At 39.6% G+C, this 17448-nt stretch overlaps 1 protein-coding gene across 10 annotated transcripts in view; it reads right to left on the bottom strand.

The window, feature by feature from the left end:
* The window catches only part of SEC24B (SEC24 homolog B, COPII coat complex component), a 67552-nt gene that overhangs the window by 4585 nt on the left and 45519 nt on the right, over nt 1-17448 (bottom strand). For all 10 annotated transcript variants that reach the window (XM_060186276.1, XM_060186275.1, XM_060186277.1 and 7 more), the window contains 13 exons: nt 15319-15445; nt 14484-14593; nt 12688-12800; nt 11290-11408; nt 10942-10997; nt 10499-10705; nt 7180-7303; nt 6128-6286; nt 4514-4687; nt 3868-3978; nt 2368-2543; nt 1333-1470; nt 969-1073 (listed from right to left, as the gene is read on the bottom strand). In XM_060186276.1, the coding sequence (XP_060042259.1) occupies nt 969-1073; nt 1333-1470; nt 2368-2543; nt 3868-3978; nt 4514-4687; nt 6128-6286; nt 7180-7303; nt 10499-10705; nt 10942-10997; nt 11290-11408; nt 12688-12800; nt 14484-14593; nt 15319-15445 (1719 nt within the window). The remainder of the gene's footprint in view (nt 1-968; nt 1074-1332; nt 1471-2367; nt 2544-3867; nt 3979-4513; nt 4688-6127; nt 6287-7179; nt 7304-10498; nt 10706-10941; nt 10998-11289; nt 11409-12687; nt 12801-14483; nt 14594-15318; nt 15446-17448) is intronic.

Raw genomic sequence — 17448 nt, forward strand, 5'->3', positions numbered from 1 at the left:
ATTAGAACACCAATAATGCCAATTTTCTCAAAATTACCAAGCCTAAAAGTATACTATCTGAAATGGAGTAAGAATAAATATTAAAGCATGACTGCAACTTGTGCCTTGGAACCTGCAGTAGTTTATATCTTCTTTGCTTGAATACTGAGGCTTCCCATAAAATTCATCTTCCCCTCAGAGGAATGCCACACTTTCACCAGGAGAGTGCCTCTCTATTTCTCACCCACTGTGTTCAGGACTGTCTTTCCCCCAACACTCCTCTCATCCTCTCTGTGTCTGAGTCCTTCTCTAGCTCACGAGGGTTCATTGATGACACCATCCTGAATACTACCACCCTAAACTGTTGCCCATCAACTCCTCTTCAACTCTGAACCATCAACATCATTTCTGATGCACCAGTAGTCGATGCCAGTCAAACCAGATGAACCCTTGAGGTCCCTTTGAATTTTATGATTCTAAATGATAAATTCCTTGAAGATGGGAATTTACCTGGCAGTAAACAATACACGATGATAATCTATGCTTATTAATCTAGGATAAAATAGTGTCTGACGGACCTGACAGTGGCCCACCTGGTTAAGCAAACAAGGACCTGAGTTCAAGCCCACCCCTCTTCCAGCTGCATATGTCTCTTTTTCTCCCTTTCTCTCTATCTAGCCCCTTCCCTCTCAATTCCTCATTGTCTCTATTTAAAAAAAGGGGGGGGGGGAATGGTTATCAGGAGTGGTGGATTTATCTTGCAGGCATCAAGCCCTAGTGATAACCCTATTAGCAATGAAAATAAAATAAAAAAGATAAAGTGTTTGAATAGGAAAAAGTCTAAAAATCAATTGGCCCTTGTACCAGTTACCAACATGTTCCCTTTCAGCCCTAAGTCCACCTGTGACATCAGAGCTGGGCCCTGTAAGAATTTCTCCCTTGTGGCTGGGCTGGGACAGAGGGAAGCTCTGTCAGTAGAGAGCGCTTACAGAGCCGCAGTCCATGAGCAGAGCTCCTTCCCTTGTCAGTTTCTCTGCAGACAGCTTTTGAAGAGGCGGCTGTGGTACGACCCTGTCGTTAACATGTACTGCGCCCTGGAAAGAGAGAGGTGGAATGTGACTCATAGCCGGCAAGCTCCAGTCACTGGGGATCTTCATGGAATACCGGAGAATTTTCTAAGCTATCAATTAAAAACCTGCATGAAATTTTAAGTTGTACTTAAAATTGCAAAACTTTAAAGTCAACAAGAAAAAAACTGTTGATGACTCACTAACACCAGGGCTGTAAAGACACTCAGATGTATTCACACGCTCATGGTCTTCATGTATTATATTGCACTAGAAGGAAACATACCTCGTCTGTCAGTCTGTCTATTCTGTATAAGTTGGGATGAATCATCTTCATCAGGTGAACAAGTGGCTGGCACTTTATCTGACACATAGCATATACACGGTCATCCAGACGTGTGCTTGTTCCGGTTCTAAATGCTTTCTACATGGGAAAACACAAACAATTTCAAGTAAAAGACCAAGTGGACATGTGTTGGGGCGAACCTATAGCACCATCAATATGGAAAAAGTGTATCCTTCAGACCACACAGCCCTGGACACAAATCTCAACTCTTGACGTTTAGCAGGCACAGATGTGCTCAAGTCATTTAGCTTGTCTGGCAAAGTTACACTGTCACCCTAAGGGAAACCAGGAGACCAATTCCTCCCTAGGCTGCTTAGGGCTAAGTAAGATGGTATGCGCATCACACCTGCTGCAGTGCCTGAGATGTGGGAAGTTGCTGGGAGTCATTTCCTTACAGTTTCTCTCCAGAAGCATGTTCAGAAAGGGCTGTAGACCCCTCGTTAGTCCAAGTCACCTCCATGTATTAGAGGGTGAGTGTGGCTTCCCGAGCGCGCCATGTGCGTATACACCTTCACTTTCCACTCTCTTCTCCTTTTTTTTTTTTTTAAGTATTTTAAAGAGATGTAGAGACAGAAAGACAGAAACACCAGAGCACTGCTCAGCTCCGGCTTATGGTGGTGCAGGGGATTGAACCTGGGACTTTGGAGCTTCAGGCATGACAGTCTCTTTACATAACCACTATGCTATCTACCCCTGCCCTTTAAATAAAGATTTTGTTTTGTTTTGTTTTTTACCAGATCACTGCTCAGCTCTGGTTTATGGTGGTGCAGGGAATTGAACCTGGGATTTAGGAGCCTCAGGCACGAGAGTCTCTTAGCATAACCATTATGCTATCTACCCCTGCCCTTTTCCTATTTTTCTAAGCTCTTCTATTGCTAAAATACATAGTGCTCAGAATAACAGTAATCCCAGAAGTCCCAGACTTCATTTCTTCACCTACAGATGGGAATTCTGTAGTGGTGTCAGAGTTGTTACCTGTTTGAGCAGGGCCAACACATAGAGAGGAAACAGCCTGAGGGAGGTGGGAGCCATCAGGCCTGAGTGCTGCAAATGTGGTACTGTGGAGCCGTAGGCAGACAGTGAGTCCACCACCGCGTTCACCAAGGCGTCTCGTGCGTCTGACAGACTGGAGGAAATGGAGCGATCCACAGCTATAAAGCAAACAGTGAGAAGGCAGCCAATTATTAGATCCCAAAGAATGTTTTCAAAGGGAAACTACATGTTCTACTTCCAAAACCAGCCAAAATTCCATGTAGAGGCAAGAAAAAGACATTTAAAGGCATTTGCTCTGACCAACAGACATGTCACTGATGATTAGTGAAATGCAAGTCAAGACAACAACGATAACCACCTCACACTTGTATAAGTGGCATGCGTTAAAAAAGGAGAGGAACAACCAATGCTGGGGAAGATAAAGGAGCCCTTTCTATATTGTTGGTGGGAATCCACTGGCTCAGCACCTGTGGAGAATAATCTGGAGACTCTGCAGAAGATGAGAAATGGATCTATCTCTTAGAGATTTATGCAAAGAACACAAAAACACCTATTCAGAGATCTATGTATACCTATGTTGATAGCAGCACTACCTGTAACACACCTAATTTGAAAAAAACCCCAAGACCAACAACAGAGGAATGGTTAAGAAAGCTGTGCATGGGCTAGCAAAATAGCTCTGTCTTGTAGAGCACTACTCTGCTTGTCTGAGGGCCCAGATTTGATCCCAGCATCACCATATGCCAGCTGAGCAATGCTCTGGTCAGTGTTGCTTTTCTCTCATTCTCATAATAAATACTTAAAAAAAAAAAAACCCATATATATATGTGCATATATATATACATATATATACACACACACATGTGTATATTTATGTATATAGTCTATACACACAACGGGATACTTATCAGCTTTAAGAAATGATGTAATAATCTCCTTAGTCTCATCTTTGATGGAACTTGAATCAAGTTAAGAAAGATAAATCAGAAGGAGAAGAATGAATACCAGGTGACCTCATTCATAGGTAGAGTTAAGAAATGAAGAAAAGTAAAGGCTGAAACTTAGACTTGCTATGGACTGTTGCAGCAAAACCAAGGACTCTAAAGCCTACCTATAAGTTAGCTGTGGGGAACAGGCAAAAATCAGTAAAGTCATGTGACCCTTAGAATATACCTAAAATAGACTTCCTAGCTTCTTTCAACACCAAGACCCCAAATTTCATCTGCTATACGCCGCCAAGCTGGCTGCAGTTGAAGGATACTGGAGGACTAATTTTTAGTGATTATGAATCGCCCCCAAATATTTCTAAAGAATTTTAAGAACATATATTACAAGTTCAGTTCGTACACTATGAGTTAAAATGTAAAGCACTTATAATTCCTAGGGGGGAAAAAAGGGATTTCAGGGTGTGTAGGGAAGCCCAGGCCTCCATTTTTTGGCAAATAACTAGTATTTTACCAGTTCCTTCACTTTTTCACTCACCCATGTTGGCCAGCAGGCAGATGGCAGCCTGCACGTCTGCTCCCGCATACACATCGGCCAGGGAGTTCACCACTGGCAAACAGAGCGTGTGCACCCGAATTCTCCGCTCGCCTACAGGAAGTGACAAGTTCAAGTCATTGCAAAATAAATTTGCTCAAGAAAAAAAATAGAGCAAAAGGTCAAAGTGAATTATTGTTCTCATGGAATCAACAGAAATTTGAAATGTAAAAATAAAGTTTTACATCTGCTTCCATTATTTAATTAAAATTAAATTTGATTAAATTAAAATTTAAAGAAAATTCAACCCTCTCCAAATCAGGCCAGACTATCACTACTACTGCGTGTCCTAGATTTTATTCTAACATCATTCATCCTACATTATATTCAGCACAGTAAGAAATCAAAAAAACTTAGTCCAGTAACAAATGTAGGCTTTTCATGCTACACAGAATTGTTTATTTCTGAGGTAAGAAATCATGCTAAGCATGGTACAGAAGGATTTGACATGAGTTGTTCTCCAGAGACAGATGACCCTGGGAATACAAGTCTTCTACCAGTGCAGAAGGGCATAATTTAACAGTTTGAAAATGAGTTAACATGTGAGAGGGAAGAACTACAGCTACAAGTTCACTTCAGCTACCAGTACCTTTGCTAGATGTATACAGCAGGGCTGTCTGAAAGCACACTAAGGAAGTGTCTGCCAAGCTTTCCTCAATAGACAGCTGTACTGCAAATCCAGCATCAGGATTGATGTTGGCAAGGGACAGCAAATCAGTGGAACGGACAAAGAAGTTTCCATGAAAAGTGTGCATTGAAAGCCCTAGGGAAGAGAAGACTTGTTATGAAAAATGAAGGAACAGTAGTGCCTTTACATCAGGCTAATACGACTTTTTAAAGTAAAGACATCTCCTTTATTGTTTTGTTTTTTGGTCAAAATTGAGGACAGCAAGTGGTGAGGCATGAAATGATTATTTAGTGGGAAGGGCTCTCTCCAAGGTTCCTTAGGGCAATGGGCTATCTGAGCTACAGGCTGCAGACACTAGGCAGGGGCCCCATGGGAGGCTTAACTGGCTGCAGATTTGCCTCTGACTGTGAATAAAGCAAATGTGACAAATTGGAGTGTTGGTAGAGCTTCTAAAACACCTGTTCAAAACAAGACAAACAACAACATGCAGGGCATATAAAAGAGAGTATATAATTCAGCTGTACTGATAATCAAACTTTAAAATATTTGTTCAAATACAACTTGAAGCAGGATGAAGGCTTACTGTAAAAAGAAAAAATGCTCATTTAAAAATTAAAATAGGGATTAGAATCCCTACAGCAAACACTCAAATGAAACCAAGGAGATGTAAACTGAAGACTCTGGGTGACTAGGCCAAGACTATTAATGAGACAATTTTCACTTAAGATCCTCCCTATTCTTAATTTCCTCTTAAAATTATACTCCAGTATTAGCTTTCTCCTAAGTTCTTCCTAGTGAAGTAAACTACTACTTTTGTCAAAATTGAGGACAGTAAGTGGTGAGGCATGAAATGATTATTTAGTTTAATTTAATCAAATTAATTAAAAAAAAAAGTACAAGGGTTGTCAACAACTATACTCAAAACAGGGTACAGATAGCCTGATCAGGTAGATAGTTATACTGAACAATTATGCTAGTATTAACAGGCAATAATCTATGAATGCTCAATGACTTTTTTTTTTTGCTTCCAGGGTTATTGCCTGCACTACGAATCCACTGTTTCTGGAGTTCATTTTCCCTATTGTTGTAGTTGTTATAGCTGTTGTTGGATAGGCCAGAGAGAAATGGAGAGAGGAGGGGAAGACAGAGAGGGGGAGAGAAAGATAGACACCTGCTTTATCGCCTGTGAAGCGACTCCCCTGCAGGTGGGGAGCTGGGAACTCAAACCGGGATCCTTATGCCGGCCCTTGAGCCATGTGCACTTAACCCGCTGGACTACTGTCCAGCCCCCCTCAATGACATTCAATATGAGGATATAAAAAAACTTAACTTTACTTTGGTTATGCTGTTGGCAATGCCTTTTCCACACACACAGGACTCCCACTCTCCCAATTTTATTTCCCCTTTTTATCTTCCCCCCACCCCCATAACTCTGTTCCACCTCCTGGGGAGTGACCCTCCATGGCACCCTCATGTGGTGCTGAGGCTCAGTGCCTTAACACATTAAGTAAAGCCCACATTCTGCCAGGTGAATCATCTCCCAAGCCCAAGAAAATAACCTTTATCATTTCATACCTTTAGTACACCTTATTCTCATAACTGCTTCAAATCCAATTTTTCTTGTGAAATATCGTTTTAGGTCTTTCTGTAACTTTTCAGCCTGTGAAGGATTGTGAGTAGTGTGGAAAGAAGGATAATAGTAGACACACCCAGCAGAATACTTGGACATACAAGCTTTAGGGAGAAACACAAAAAGCATTAGTGTCCAAGAGTAGCACAGACTCAATAACATAAAGATAATAAACATAAACATTGTAAATCATAAGCAAATCTAAGCTGTCAAAACAAGGGAAATGTTTAAATCTGAGAAAATATAAATGTGTAAAATTTGACACATGATAAGGCTTACTGTTGAGTTGGATGGTAAATGAGTCACTTTTTAAAAATAGTACTACTTAATTTAAAAAAATATTTATTTATTCCCTTTTGTTGCCCTTGTTTTATTGTTGTAGTTACTGATGTCGTCATTGATAGGATAGAGAGAAATGGAGAGAAGAGGGGAAGATATAGAGGGGGAGAGAAAGACACCTGCAGACCTGCTTCACCAATTATGAAGCAACTCCCCTGCAGGTGGGGAGCCAGGGGCTCGAACCAAGATTTTATGCCGGTCCTTGTGCTTTGCGCCACCTGCGATTAACCAGGTGATTTTTTTTTTAATTCATCATGATTACTGTTGGGGCTTAGTGCTAGGGTGATGATTTCTGTCACTGCTCCTGGTGGCCACTCCCCATCCCCTTTTTGTTCTTCTTTTATTTGATAGGACAGAGGGAAACTGATAAAGAAGGAGATAAGGAAAAAGTGAGATATCTGCAGACCTGCTTCACCACTCGTAAAGCTTCTCCCCTCTTGCAGGTAGGGATCAGGGGCTTGAACCCGGGTCCTCGCATGTAGTAGTGTGTGCACTCATCCAGGTGCACCACTACCCAGACCTCTAACTTAATTTTCAGGGACAAATCCAGGTGTCTTTCATCCCCAAATACTGAGGAATCTCACTCATGGGTTTAGATTTATTTATATGTTAAATGTGCTATGTAAACAGACAAGCACAATGGTATAGGTCACCTTACCTAGAGAAGCAAGATCAGAATACTGGGAACTTAAAAGGAAGAGATCCACTGCAGTCTGCTGCCCGGAGCAATCTAGAGCGAGTTTCTTATAAAAATCAGTTGCAGGGCCAAGGTGCTGAACAACCTATGTCAACAGGTTACAAGGTCAGAGCTAGAAATCTTGACCCAACACACATTTCTATGTCTCTTACACTAAGAGTAACCTTTGTCCAGTAAGCAGAGTACCCTTTGTGTCTAGGCAGTTGGCACAGATTTCCTGCGAATATAGTAACTGCTAACTGTAAAAATTTCTGAAGCGCTTGGGTGCCAGCACTGCTCAAGATAGCCTACATACACTATCAACCCCTTATAATAGCAAACATCTCGAGTTATCTCTATTTTACAGACAAGGGAACTGAAATAAAAAAATGAGTAACAACCAACTGCAAAGTTAAGGAGCAGTGGTGGATACTCGTGTGTGTGTGTGTGTGTGTGTGTGTGTGTGTGTGTGTGTGTGTGTGTGTGTGTGTGTGTGTTGATCCATTTACATAAACATCCTGGGAGGCAGCTCTGATCACCCCACGCCAACACCAGCACTGCATTCCAGGCCATATATACAACATGAGGAGATTACAGTTTCCTAAACCCGGACGAGGACACCTGAAGTATAGTCAAGTCCGAGAGCCAAGCCCCACATTCTTCATTATGCCACTGCAGGCATAACATGCTCCCACACTCTTCATTATATCATGTGGTTATTACATTAACGTTTATTCAGATATGAAAGAATGTTAACTAGAATGACTGTTTAAGCTTTTGAGACCCAGGCAGATAGAAAATATTTCTGAAAATTAAAAAGGAAGACAAAAACAAAACAAACAAAAAACCCTAAACCCACATGACAGAACTCAGTGACACCTAACAGCTTAGTGATCTAAGTAATCTGCTGTAGAGCAGACGGCAAGGAACTAATGAACGGTGATGAAGTTAAACAAATACGCCATAATTTATTATAAAATTAACTTCTTCTGAAAGCAATTAAAAATCTATTTCTGGGGGTTGGATATTAGCGCAATGGGTTAAGTGCACACGGCACGAAGCACAAGGACCTGCATACGGATCCCGGTTTGAGTCCCCAGCTCCCTACCTGCAGGAGGGGTCGCTTCACAGGTGGTGAAGCAGGTCTGCAGGTGTCTATCTTTCTCTCCTTTCTGTCTTCCCCTCCTCTCTCCATTTCTCTCTGTCCTATCCAACAATAACACCAATGACAAGAAGAAGAATAACCACAACGATAAAAGACAAGGGCAACAAGGAGGGGGGGGAGTCTCCAGGAGTAGTAGATTCGTAGTGCAGGCACTGAGCCCCAGCAATAAATAACCCTGGAGGGAAAAAAAAATCTCTTTCTAATCTCTAAGTAGTAAAATATGATGTCATTTTTCTCTGGCAATTTGAAAAAGAGTAAAAAAAGCAATGGTACTTATGGCTAGAAGATGACAGTCCTTATTAGTATGTAAATTAATAAACACTCCAGTGAGTACAATACATTAATAACTGTAGTAAAAATTATACTCTTTGGCCTCATAGTGTTATTTCAAGGAATTCATAATAAGGAAAGGATGTGTGTCTGTTAAAAAGATTTATGATATAACTGAAACCATTTAATACATAACTAGTTATAGCAGCATTTTCTTATACGAAGTTGAGGTCAGACAGACATATATAAAAAATGGGGGGGGGGGCCAGGAGGTGGTGCACCTAGTTGAGTGCACATAGTACTAAGCACAAAGACACACACAAGAATCCTGGTTTGAGCCCCAGTCCCCACCTGCAGGGGAAAGGCTTTGCAAGTGGTGAAGCAGGGCTGCAGGTGTATCTCTGTCTCTCACCCTATCATCCCCTCCCCTCTTAATATCTAGCTGTCTCTAGTCAATAATAAATAATGATAGTAAATTAATTAAAAACGAAGGAATGGGGAATGGTAGAAACGATATCGAATTAAACCTGTGTCTCAAAATTGTGTAAATCAGTATTAAGTCACTAATAAAAAAATGTTTGGGAGGGGGGTTGAAGAGAAGGCATAACGGACATGCAAAAGGCTTTCATGCCTGAGGTTCCAAGTTCAATCCATAGCACCACAAGCCATCTGTCTGTATCTCTCATTAAAATAAATAATTTTTTAAAAAATGTCCTGGTCTGTGTGACATTTCACACTGTACAGTGCAAACTTCATCATAGCACGAGGACCCAGGTTCAAGTCCCCAAACACCACAGAGGACAACCATGCACAGGGGAAGCTGCTCAGTCGGTGAAGCAGTACTATGGTGTCTGCTCCCCTCTTTCTCTTTTCTCTGTCTCTCCTATCTAAAAAAAGGAAGAAAGGAAGAAAGAAAGAAAGAGAGCACTACAAGGCACAATGGAAATTTCTATGTACAAAAGTCCAGAGAAAATCCTGATGAAGGAAAGAGATTTTTCTAACCCACTTACAATCTATACAGGGACTAAAATAATCTGACAAAAGTTCTCAGGTAAAACCCAAGTCATATTCAGCCTCACATTATTTAATTTATTTTTTTAATACTGAAAACAACTATTCAATAGCTAGAAGGCAATTAAGAGTACTTTCACATTTATTAAAAAATATTTTTGAGGGCAACGAAAGGGAAAAAAATAGCCTCTAGGAGTAGTGGATTCGTGGTGCAGGCACCGAGCCCCAGCAATAACTCTGGAGGGAAAAAAACAAAACAAAACAAATCAACATATATATATATATGTATATGTATATATGTATATGTATATATTGTTTTTTTGAAGATAATTTTTAGGGCCTCAGAAAGCATTCAGGATATACTCTCCAAATAAGAAAATCAGCTACAAATTACTTATATGTGAATGCCCAACAGTGCTTACTTACATGTGGTTGTAAAGCTGAATGCTGCCCCTCCCTCAGCAATAAGACTACTGGGGATTTGGTTCCTATTTTCCAAATTTCATACAATGACTTGTATTGCTTTTGAAGCTTGTTAATTTACATGATCACTGATTCAGTAGCTATTACTACATGTGTAATATAGCCATCATTAAATTGTCATTTAACCCTAGCAAGTTAGTTTTATCTAGTTCCTCACCTGTACAATGAAAAGGTTAGCTAATGATTTCCAAATGTCTGTGGCTTGCACACTAAACAATAAAAACAACAAAATACAATACAAAAACAAGATGATTCATATCAAACTCTACTGCCAGTTTCCTTTTTACAACTAATGAAGCAGAATAACAATCATAATTAATAGAGGTAGAAAACACTATCGTGAATACAGCAGAAAAACTGAAGAAACAATACCTTCGTACTGGATCTCTGGTTAGGGTCTTCTCTGGACTGCAGAAGCCCTGCACCCAAGGAAGGTAACTGTGTCTGAAATACAGACACACGGCCACCTGTTGGAGACATTAATTTAAAGGCAGCCTGAAGCGCAGGACCAAGGGCACTGTGTGTTTCTCTTGTATTGGTGAACATATTTGGTAACGCATTCAATAAGTCTTTTATCAGCTGGGAAAACAAAGATTAAAAGTTTAATTACTGCAAAGGCAAGGCAATATTCTGTTTAAAGACATCCCAGGGTTATACCATAACATTTTGGGGACTGTACACTGAGGAATCAATAAATATGCCACCTACATTGTCTACTGGATTATTAATGCACCACATAAACAAATGTTAAAAACACTAGTGAGTAGCCGAAATAACACATATTTTTAATACTTCAAAAAGAAAATCAATCTCACCTCTTTACTTTCATAAAGATTCACAAGTAAGCTATCTGGTGTAGGTAGAAAAACATCTATAGGGAAAACACATTGTAATTAACATGTAAATCAAGTCCAAAGAATATAAGAAAAATCTTACTATTTCACCTTTATCAGATATATACGTACTAAAATATTACTAAGCATCTATACCCAGGGTCTGTATACACACACACATACACTGCGCTAAAGCTTAGCATTAAGTATTTTCCATGAAAACAATTACTTTAAAACAAAACTATTCTTATTAGCATTATGGCAAAATGTATTGTGAAAGTAAGTCTTAATTCCTAAATTTGTACTTAAGATGTTTTCCCCTCTACTTACCATCTATATCAGAAACAATCAGCATCTGAGGCTGTGATAAGCCTTCTTGCAAATTGTAAAAATGTATGGTGCTGTCAAAGGTAATGAATCCTATTCTTGTGCGTGAATCTCCAGGAAGCCTAAAGATAAAAATGACAACTTAGAATTCAAAGTATTTGGTAACTTGTTTTATTAAAGAAAAGAGATAGCAAATTAAGATTTTTAAAAGACTTGTTTATTTTTAAGATACACACACACAGAGAAGCCAGAACAGTGATGAGTTCTGGCTGATAGTGGTGCCAGGGATTAAACCAGAGAGGGACCTGAGGCACGTTAAGTCCTGTGCTCAAACACCCTGAGTTATCTGCTTGAGCTTGAACTGCAAATTAAGCTAGATAACTAAAGGGCTAGGGGGCCCATTGGTGGCACACCTGGTTAAGTGCATATATTACAATGCACAAAGACCAGGTTCAAGCAACCAGTCCCCATCTGCAGAGGGGAAGCCCCACAACTGGTGAAGCAATGATGCAGGCCCCTCTCTCTTCCATCCTCCCTCCCCCTTCCTCTCAATTTCTGTCTGTCTCTATCCAATAAATAAAAGATAATTAAAAATTAAAAAAATAATTAAAAGGGTTAGAAAGACAGTTCACTGGGTGGTGACAGGCCATTGGGTAGCCACGGGAGCAACCTAGGTTCAAACCTCAGCACCACGTGGGAGGGACTATGGCACCAGAGGAAGCTCTGGTGGTACCTCTCCTCTCTGACTCTCTCTCTCTCTCTCTACCTGAATGAAAATTTGCCCGAAGCAGTGGCACTGTGCATGTGGGAGATCCTGGCTGGCTCCATGACAAATAAATAGATAAGTAAATATATAATAAAAGATTATTGGTTGTTGGAAAAGTCATGATATAATTTTCTACAGAAAATTGTGCTGTGACTTTTCCCACAACCTAATACACATCAACTTCTTTACAAAGGGGGGAAAAATTATTCCAAGTGAAACCACTGTATCAGAGAAGACAGAGAAAGTTACTATTTTCAGATGAACCAGTCAGCTTTTTTGAAGGTCAGGAAGCTGAATTACAATCAAGTAAAAGCTAAAACCAAGAATGACATGATTAGAAAAATAAAGAGATTTCTTGCTAACTTTCCTTGGAAATGCACTCATATTTTCAGTTCCAGTATTATAAAATAATGTATGCTGTTCAAGTATGTTCTTCGTCATCACAGAGACTTCACCAGTTCGGGCTAAACTTTTTCAACTAGAGAGAGCAAGCGCAAGAAAGATCCCATAGCACAAAGTACTCTTTCAGCTGACAGCTACAAGAAATAAAACTTAAAACTGATGGTAAACACTTGACAACTATACACACTGATGATGCACACACAAACATATCCTATGAGTTAAAAGATTCTTACTTGTCTAGATTTTCTAAAAGTGACTGGCACAGAATTTTCAAATATCCAGCTTCGACAGCATTATGAGACACATCTAAAACAAACAAGTAAACTGCAGGTTGAGGAGGTCGAAGCTGAAAAGAAAACAGAATAACTGAGTATGTATATATTTTTTTTCTTTGAAGATCAGACATCAGTCTGGTACATTGCACTGCTGGGATCAAACTCATGCTTGAGAGTATAATACTTTACCCACTGCACCACCTCCCAGACCACTGTACAATTCTTTTCCTATCATTATTACTAATCAATATGCAGACAGAAATAAACTAAACAACAAAACTCCCAAGTTAGACTAATTTTTAAGATGGATTATTTTTGTATTGTTACCAGTTATCACAGGGGTGCATACCTGCACACAGAATTCATCCCAACTAGTGGCCATTTTTCTTTCATTTTTGTTTTTAATACAGACAGACAGTAACTGAGAAGGGAAAGAAAAGATAAAGAGGAGAAAGAAAAGGCAGACATCCACAGCACTATTTTTACCGCTTGTGAAGCTTCTCCCCTGCAGGTGGGGGTTAGGGGCCTGAACCCAGGCTCTAATATATAATATATGGTGACGTGTGCACTCTACTAGCTGCACTGTCATCTGTCCCCCAAATATTAGAATTAGCTTTGAATGACATTCTTCTAATTTTCTATTTTTCCTGGTAGTACAGACTACATATCATCCCAAGGAAAATTAAACTTATTATTATTAAATACTGACCTTTAAATTTCTTCATTATTGTTAAAGACTTTTTTCTTAAAACTTACTTATTTTAAATCTGACACCTATTAGTACCAACAACTGGGTCACCCGTGAGTGGCTGCAATAATTAAGTGCCAAGTGAAAGAACAACTAAATGAGAGAAGTATGTGTTTATGTCAAGTCCTTCTCTACTAGAGCAACATTCTGGTGTATTGATGTCTTATATGATATGATGTTGGTGTTAGCACTAAATAAACTCCAGGCCAGGATAAACTAGGGGTAGATGAAATATATTTCGCAAAAATGTTGGTAGCTGAAGCTTGAAAATGGGTAATTGATAGCTTATTATAATATTGTCTCAGAAGTATAGCTGAAAGTTATATTTATATGCTGGTGCACTTGACAACCCAACTCCAAGACCCTGGTCCCCAGATGCAAGGGGCAAGCTTTATGAGTTGTGGAATAGTGCTGCAGGCATCTCTCTCTCCTCTGTGTGTCTCTCACCCTCTATCCAAACAGAAACAAACAAACAAACAACAGTAATATAAAACAGCTATTAGGAAGAGTAGAGTTGTTGTTCAGGCACCTAGTTCCAGCAACAACCCTGGTGACAAAACAAAAGTTTTATCCAAAACATCAGGTTTTATTTAAAATTTATTTATTATTGTACAGAGACAGAGAGAAATTAAGAGGGGAGGGAAAGAGACAGACACCTGAAGCCTTGCTCCAACACTCATGAAGCTTTCCCCCTGCAGGTGGGGACCAGGGGCTTGAACCTGGTCCCTGCACACTGTAGTGTGTGCACTTAACCAGGTATGACACTGCCTGGGCCCCCAAAACATCAACATTTCTCTTTGAGGGGTCTTGATACAGCTCTATTCTCTATCAAGGCAAGTAACCTTCACAAAGGGTTTTTTTCTATTTGTGAACTTCTAGCACTGATTCATTTTTAAAAATTTATACTGTGGACAAGTTCAAACTCTGGACAAGAATTCATTTAACAGGAAACCACAAATCACCCAAACAACTGTATCTGATGACTGGCTGAACACTGAACTGTTACCATGTAATCTGAAGAAGCAATGAACTCCACAGTTGCATTCTGAACTTCTGGCCGCTTATGAGGTTCTCCGTAAGATCGGGTAAGGGGGTTGTACATAAATTCTTCAGGAACTAGATAGAATTATTCAGAATTCAATACAAACGTAATAACACACATATAAATAAAGATACATCTATCACAGACACCTAGAAATAATTTTTTTCACTGATACTTAGATGAGGTAGAGATCAGTACAGTACTATGAGTAATGGTAAAAACTAATTTCTTAAGTCCTCTTTAAAACACACTTCAGTGCTCTGGCAAACACACACACTTCAGAAAGATTTAAAATAAATTTTATTTTCTAAAATCAGGTGAGAAAACCAGGACACAAGTAATCTGGATTGTCAGGTTTTGGCCCTATATAATATCATCATGTGACCTGCGGAAAACTGAGATAGAGAAACAGACATTTGGAACAGTTCAGGAGACGGCAAAGTGGCTAGAGGGCTGGACTTATAAGCATGAGGTCTGGAATTCAACCCATGGCATTTCTTGTACCAGAGTGATGCTCTAGCTCTCCCTCTCTCCTCTCTCTCATGTAAGTAAATCATTATCCTTTAATAAATGACTCAAGGGGCCAACAGAGAGACAGAAAGACAGTGGCATGTGCATGTCCAAGTCTGCCTGAACTGAATGAGCTGAACATGGCAGACAGACAGACAATACAATCCTCTCACTGGGGAGGGCCAAGCATCATGGCTATTCTCTCCTGAGAGTAATGAAGACTGAGACAATAACAAACAGGTGGACATGTTTAGAATGATAGTAAACTTGTTAAATCTCTGGAACTCACCGTCATTAACTCTATAGCACAAGTTGCATTTCCATCTACGCTGATCGATGAAGGATACAAAAGGGTTGATGTAGGTTCGACAAGACCGGCATCTCACAATGGTATTTGATGTTATCACTGGTAATTGCTAGAAAGTAAAATAAAGAGGCTGTAGCAGAAAAAGCACCACAGAGGAAAATGGACACATACTGCTCTGCTTCTTGTACAGAAAAGACATCCCAATACTGCTTTGAAATGGGAGCATTTTAATAAAACCCAGCAGCAATATGCTGAGCAAAACATGCAGCCACCAAGTTATTTTCTCTATTTCTTCACAAGGAGAGATAACACTATAAACTCATTCCAAATGCAGTGACAGTAACTGGCTGACAAGCCAAGCCTAGCTGGCCAAGAACACATTATCATTTAGTACTCATCAAGGAGACTCAAGAAATACTGTAGGATAGTCACAGAAATCACGCTAAATGTCTCTGTTTTGCCTGGCTGAGTTGACCTGGTACCAGACTATGACACACAGCTCATCAGACCAACAGCCCAGGGGGAACTGAGGCTAGAGGCACCGAGCACAGCCCACTTTTAACAGCTACATCTCCATGCTGTTTGAAAAAGGAACCTGATATACTCAGTGCATCAAAGTTAGCAAAAATGAAAGACTAACTCTATTTCATTGACTGAACACATCCATATCTTAGCCAACTTCCTGTTTTGTTCTGTCTTCACACAAACATCTTTTATTTCACTTATATCTTTTGCACTTTTACATGAACACTTTTTATTATATTAGTAATAAAAATTATTAGTGAAAATACTACAAAGCACAGTGAACTGTAAATAAAATAAAAATTCATACAAACTTCAACATCCTACCCAGAATTATTGCCAATTTGGTGTATATACTTCCAGGAAGTATTACATCTGGAATCTACATTCAAAGAAAATTTCTCATTGCATATGCAAGAAATTAACTCTCCTGGTTTAGAGATAGAAGGTGCATTAGTCCCAGGTGATTAAAAGTATTTACCAAATCAATTGAAAGTACAATCATCTTAATTTCTATTTACTTTGTTCCTTTCTGTACATCTTATAAGAAAGTTAACCTGGAGCAAGCTTGCTGCCTACTGGTCCTCAGCATCAGGCAGAATAGGTAGTCGACAAATATTCGGGGGGCTCCAAAGTTCTAGGTTCAATCTCCCGAACCACCATAAGCCAGAGCTGAGCAGTGCTCTGGTCAGTCAGTCTCCCCCCCCCCCTCACCCCCCGAAAATTTGTTGCATAATGGTTATGCAAAGAGACTCTCATGGCTGGGGCTCCAAAGTTCTAGGTTCAATCTCCTGTACCACCATAAGCCAGAGCTGAGCAGTGCTCTGGTCAGTCAGTCAGTCTGTCTGTCTGTCTGTCTGTCTGTCTCTCTCTCCCCCCCCCCCACCTTTCTCAAAAATAAAATATAAAAAACTATAAAAAAATATTCTGGGGTAAAAGAGGAAAAAATTAATTAATTAAATAAGTGAGAGAGAACTACTACATAGTATCTGGATAAATTTTCTTATAGACTAATACTATTAATTTGATGATTGATATAATTAAAATTTTATTAGTAAATTCATCAATTTTTGTATTTTAGTCTAAGTATAACACATGTGCATGAAATAGCATATATATATGTGTATATATATATATATATATATGTACATAGATTAATCCAGGAAGCTAAGTTTACACCAAATAAGATTGTGAAACTTAAGTAGTATTTTAGTTACTGACAAACTTGAAGCACTTGGACTTTACAAAGGCTTTTCTGCCTTACTATGCGTGTGGCTCAGGTTCAATCCTGATCCCACCCCACTGAAGGAAGACTGAAGGAAGACTCAGTGTTGTGGTTTTTCCTCTCTGTCTCTGTCCTTCTGCCTATTTGAGAAAAGAGAAAAAAAGAAAAGTCAGCTTGGACACTGACAACCAAAACAAAAAGGTTATTTATTTGCTCCCCCTAAGCGCACAGAACTGCTAGTGACTGCTGTGTGGAGATAATCCAAGTTTCCCTACTTTCCAGCTAGGCCTCATCACTTGCAAACAAAAAAACGTCAGCTATGGAAGCAGAGGGGATCAATCTCTATATTATGCTTATTCTCGACT

This window comes from Erinaceus europaeus, chromosome 2, assembly GCF_950295315.1.
Source record: "Erinaceus europaeus chromosome 2, mEriEur2.1, whole genome shotgun sequence".
NCBI lineage: Eukaryota > Metazoa > Chordata > Mammalia > Eulipotyphla > Erinaceidae > Erinaceus > Erinaceus europaeus.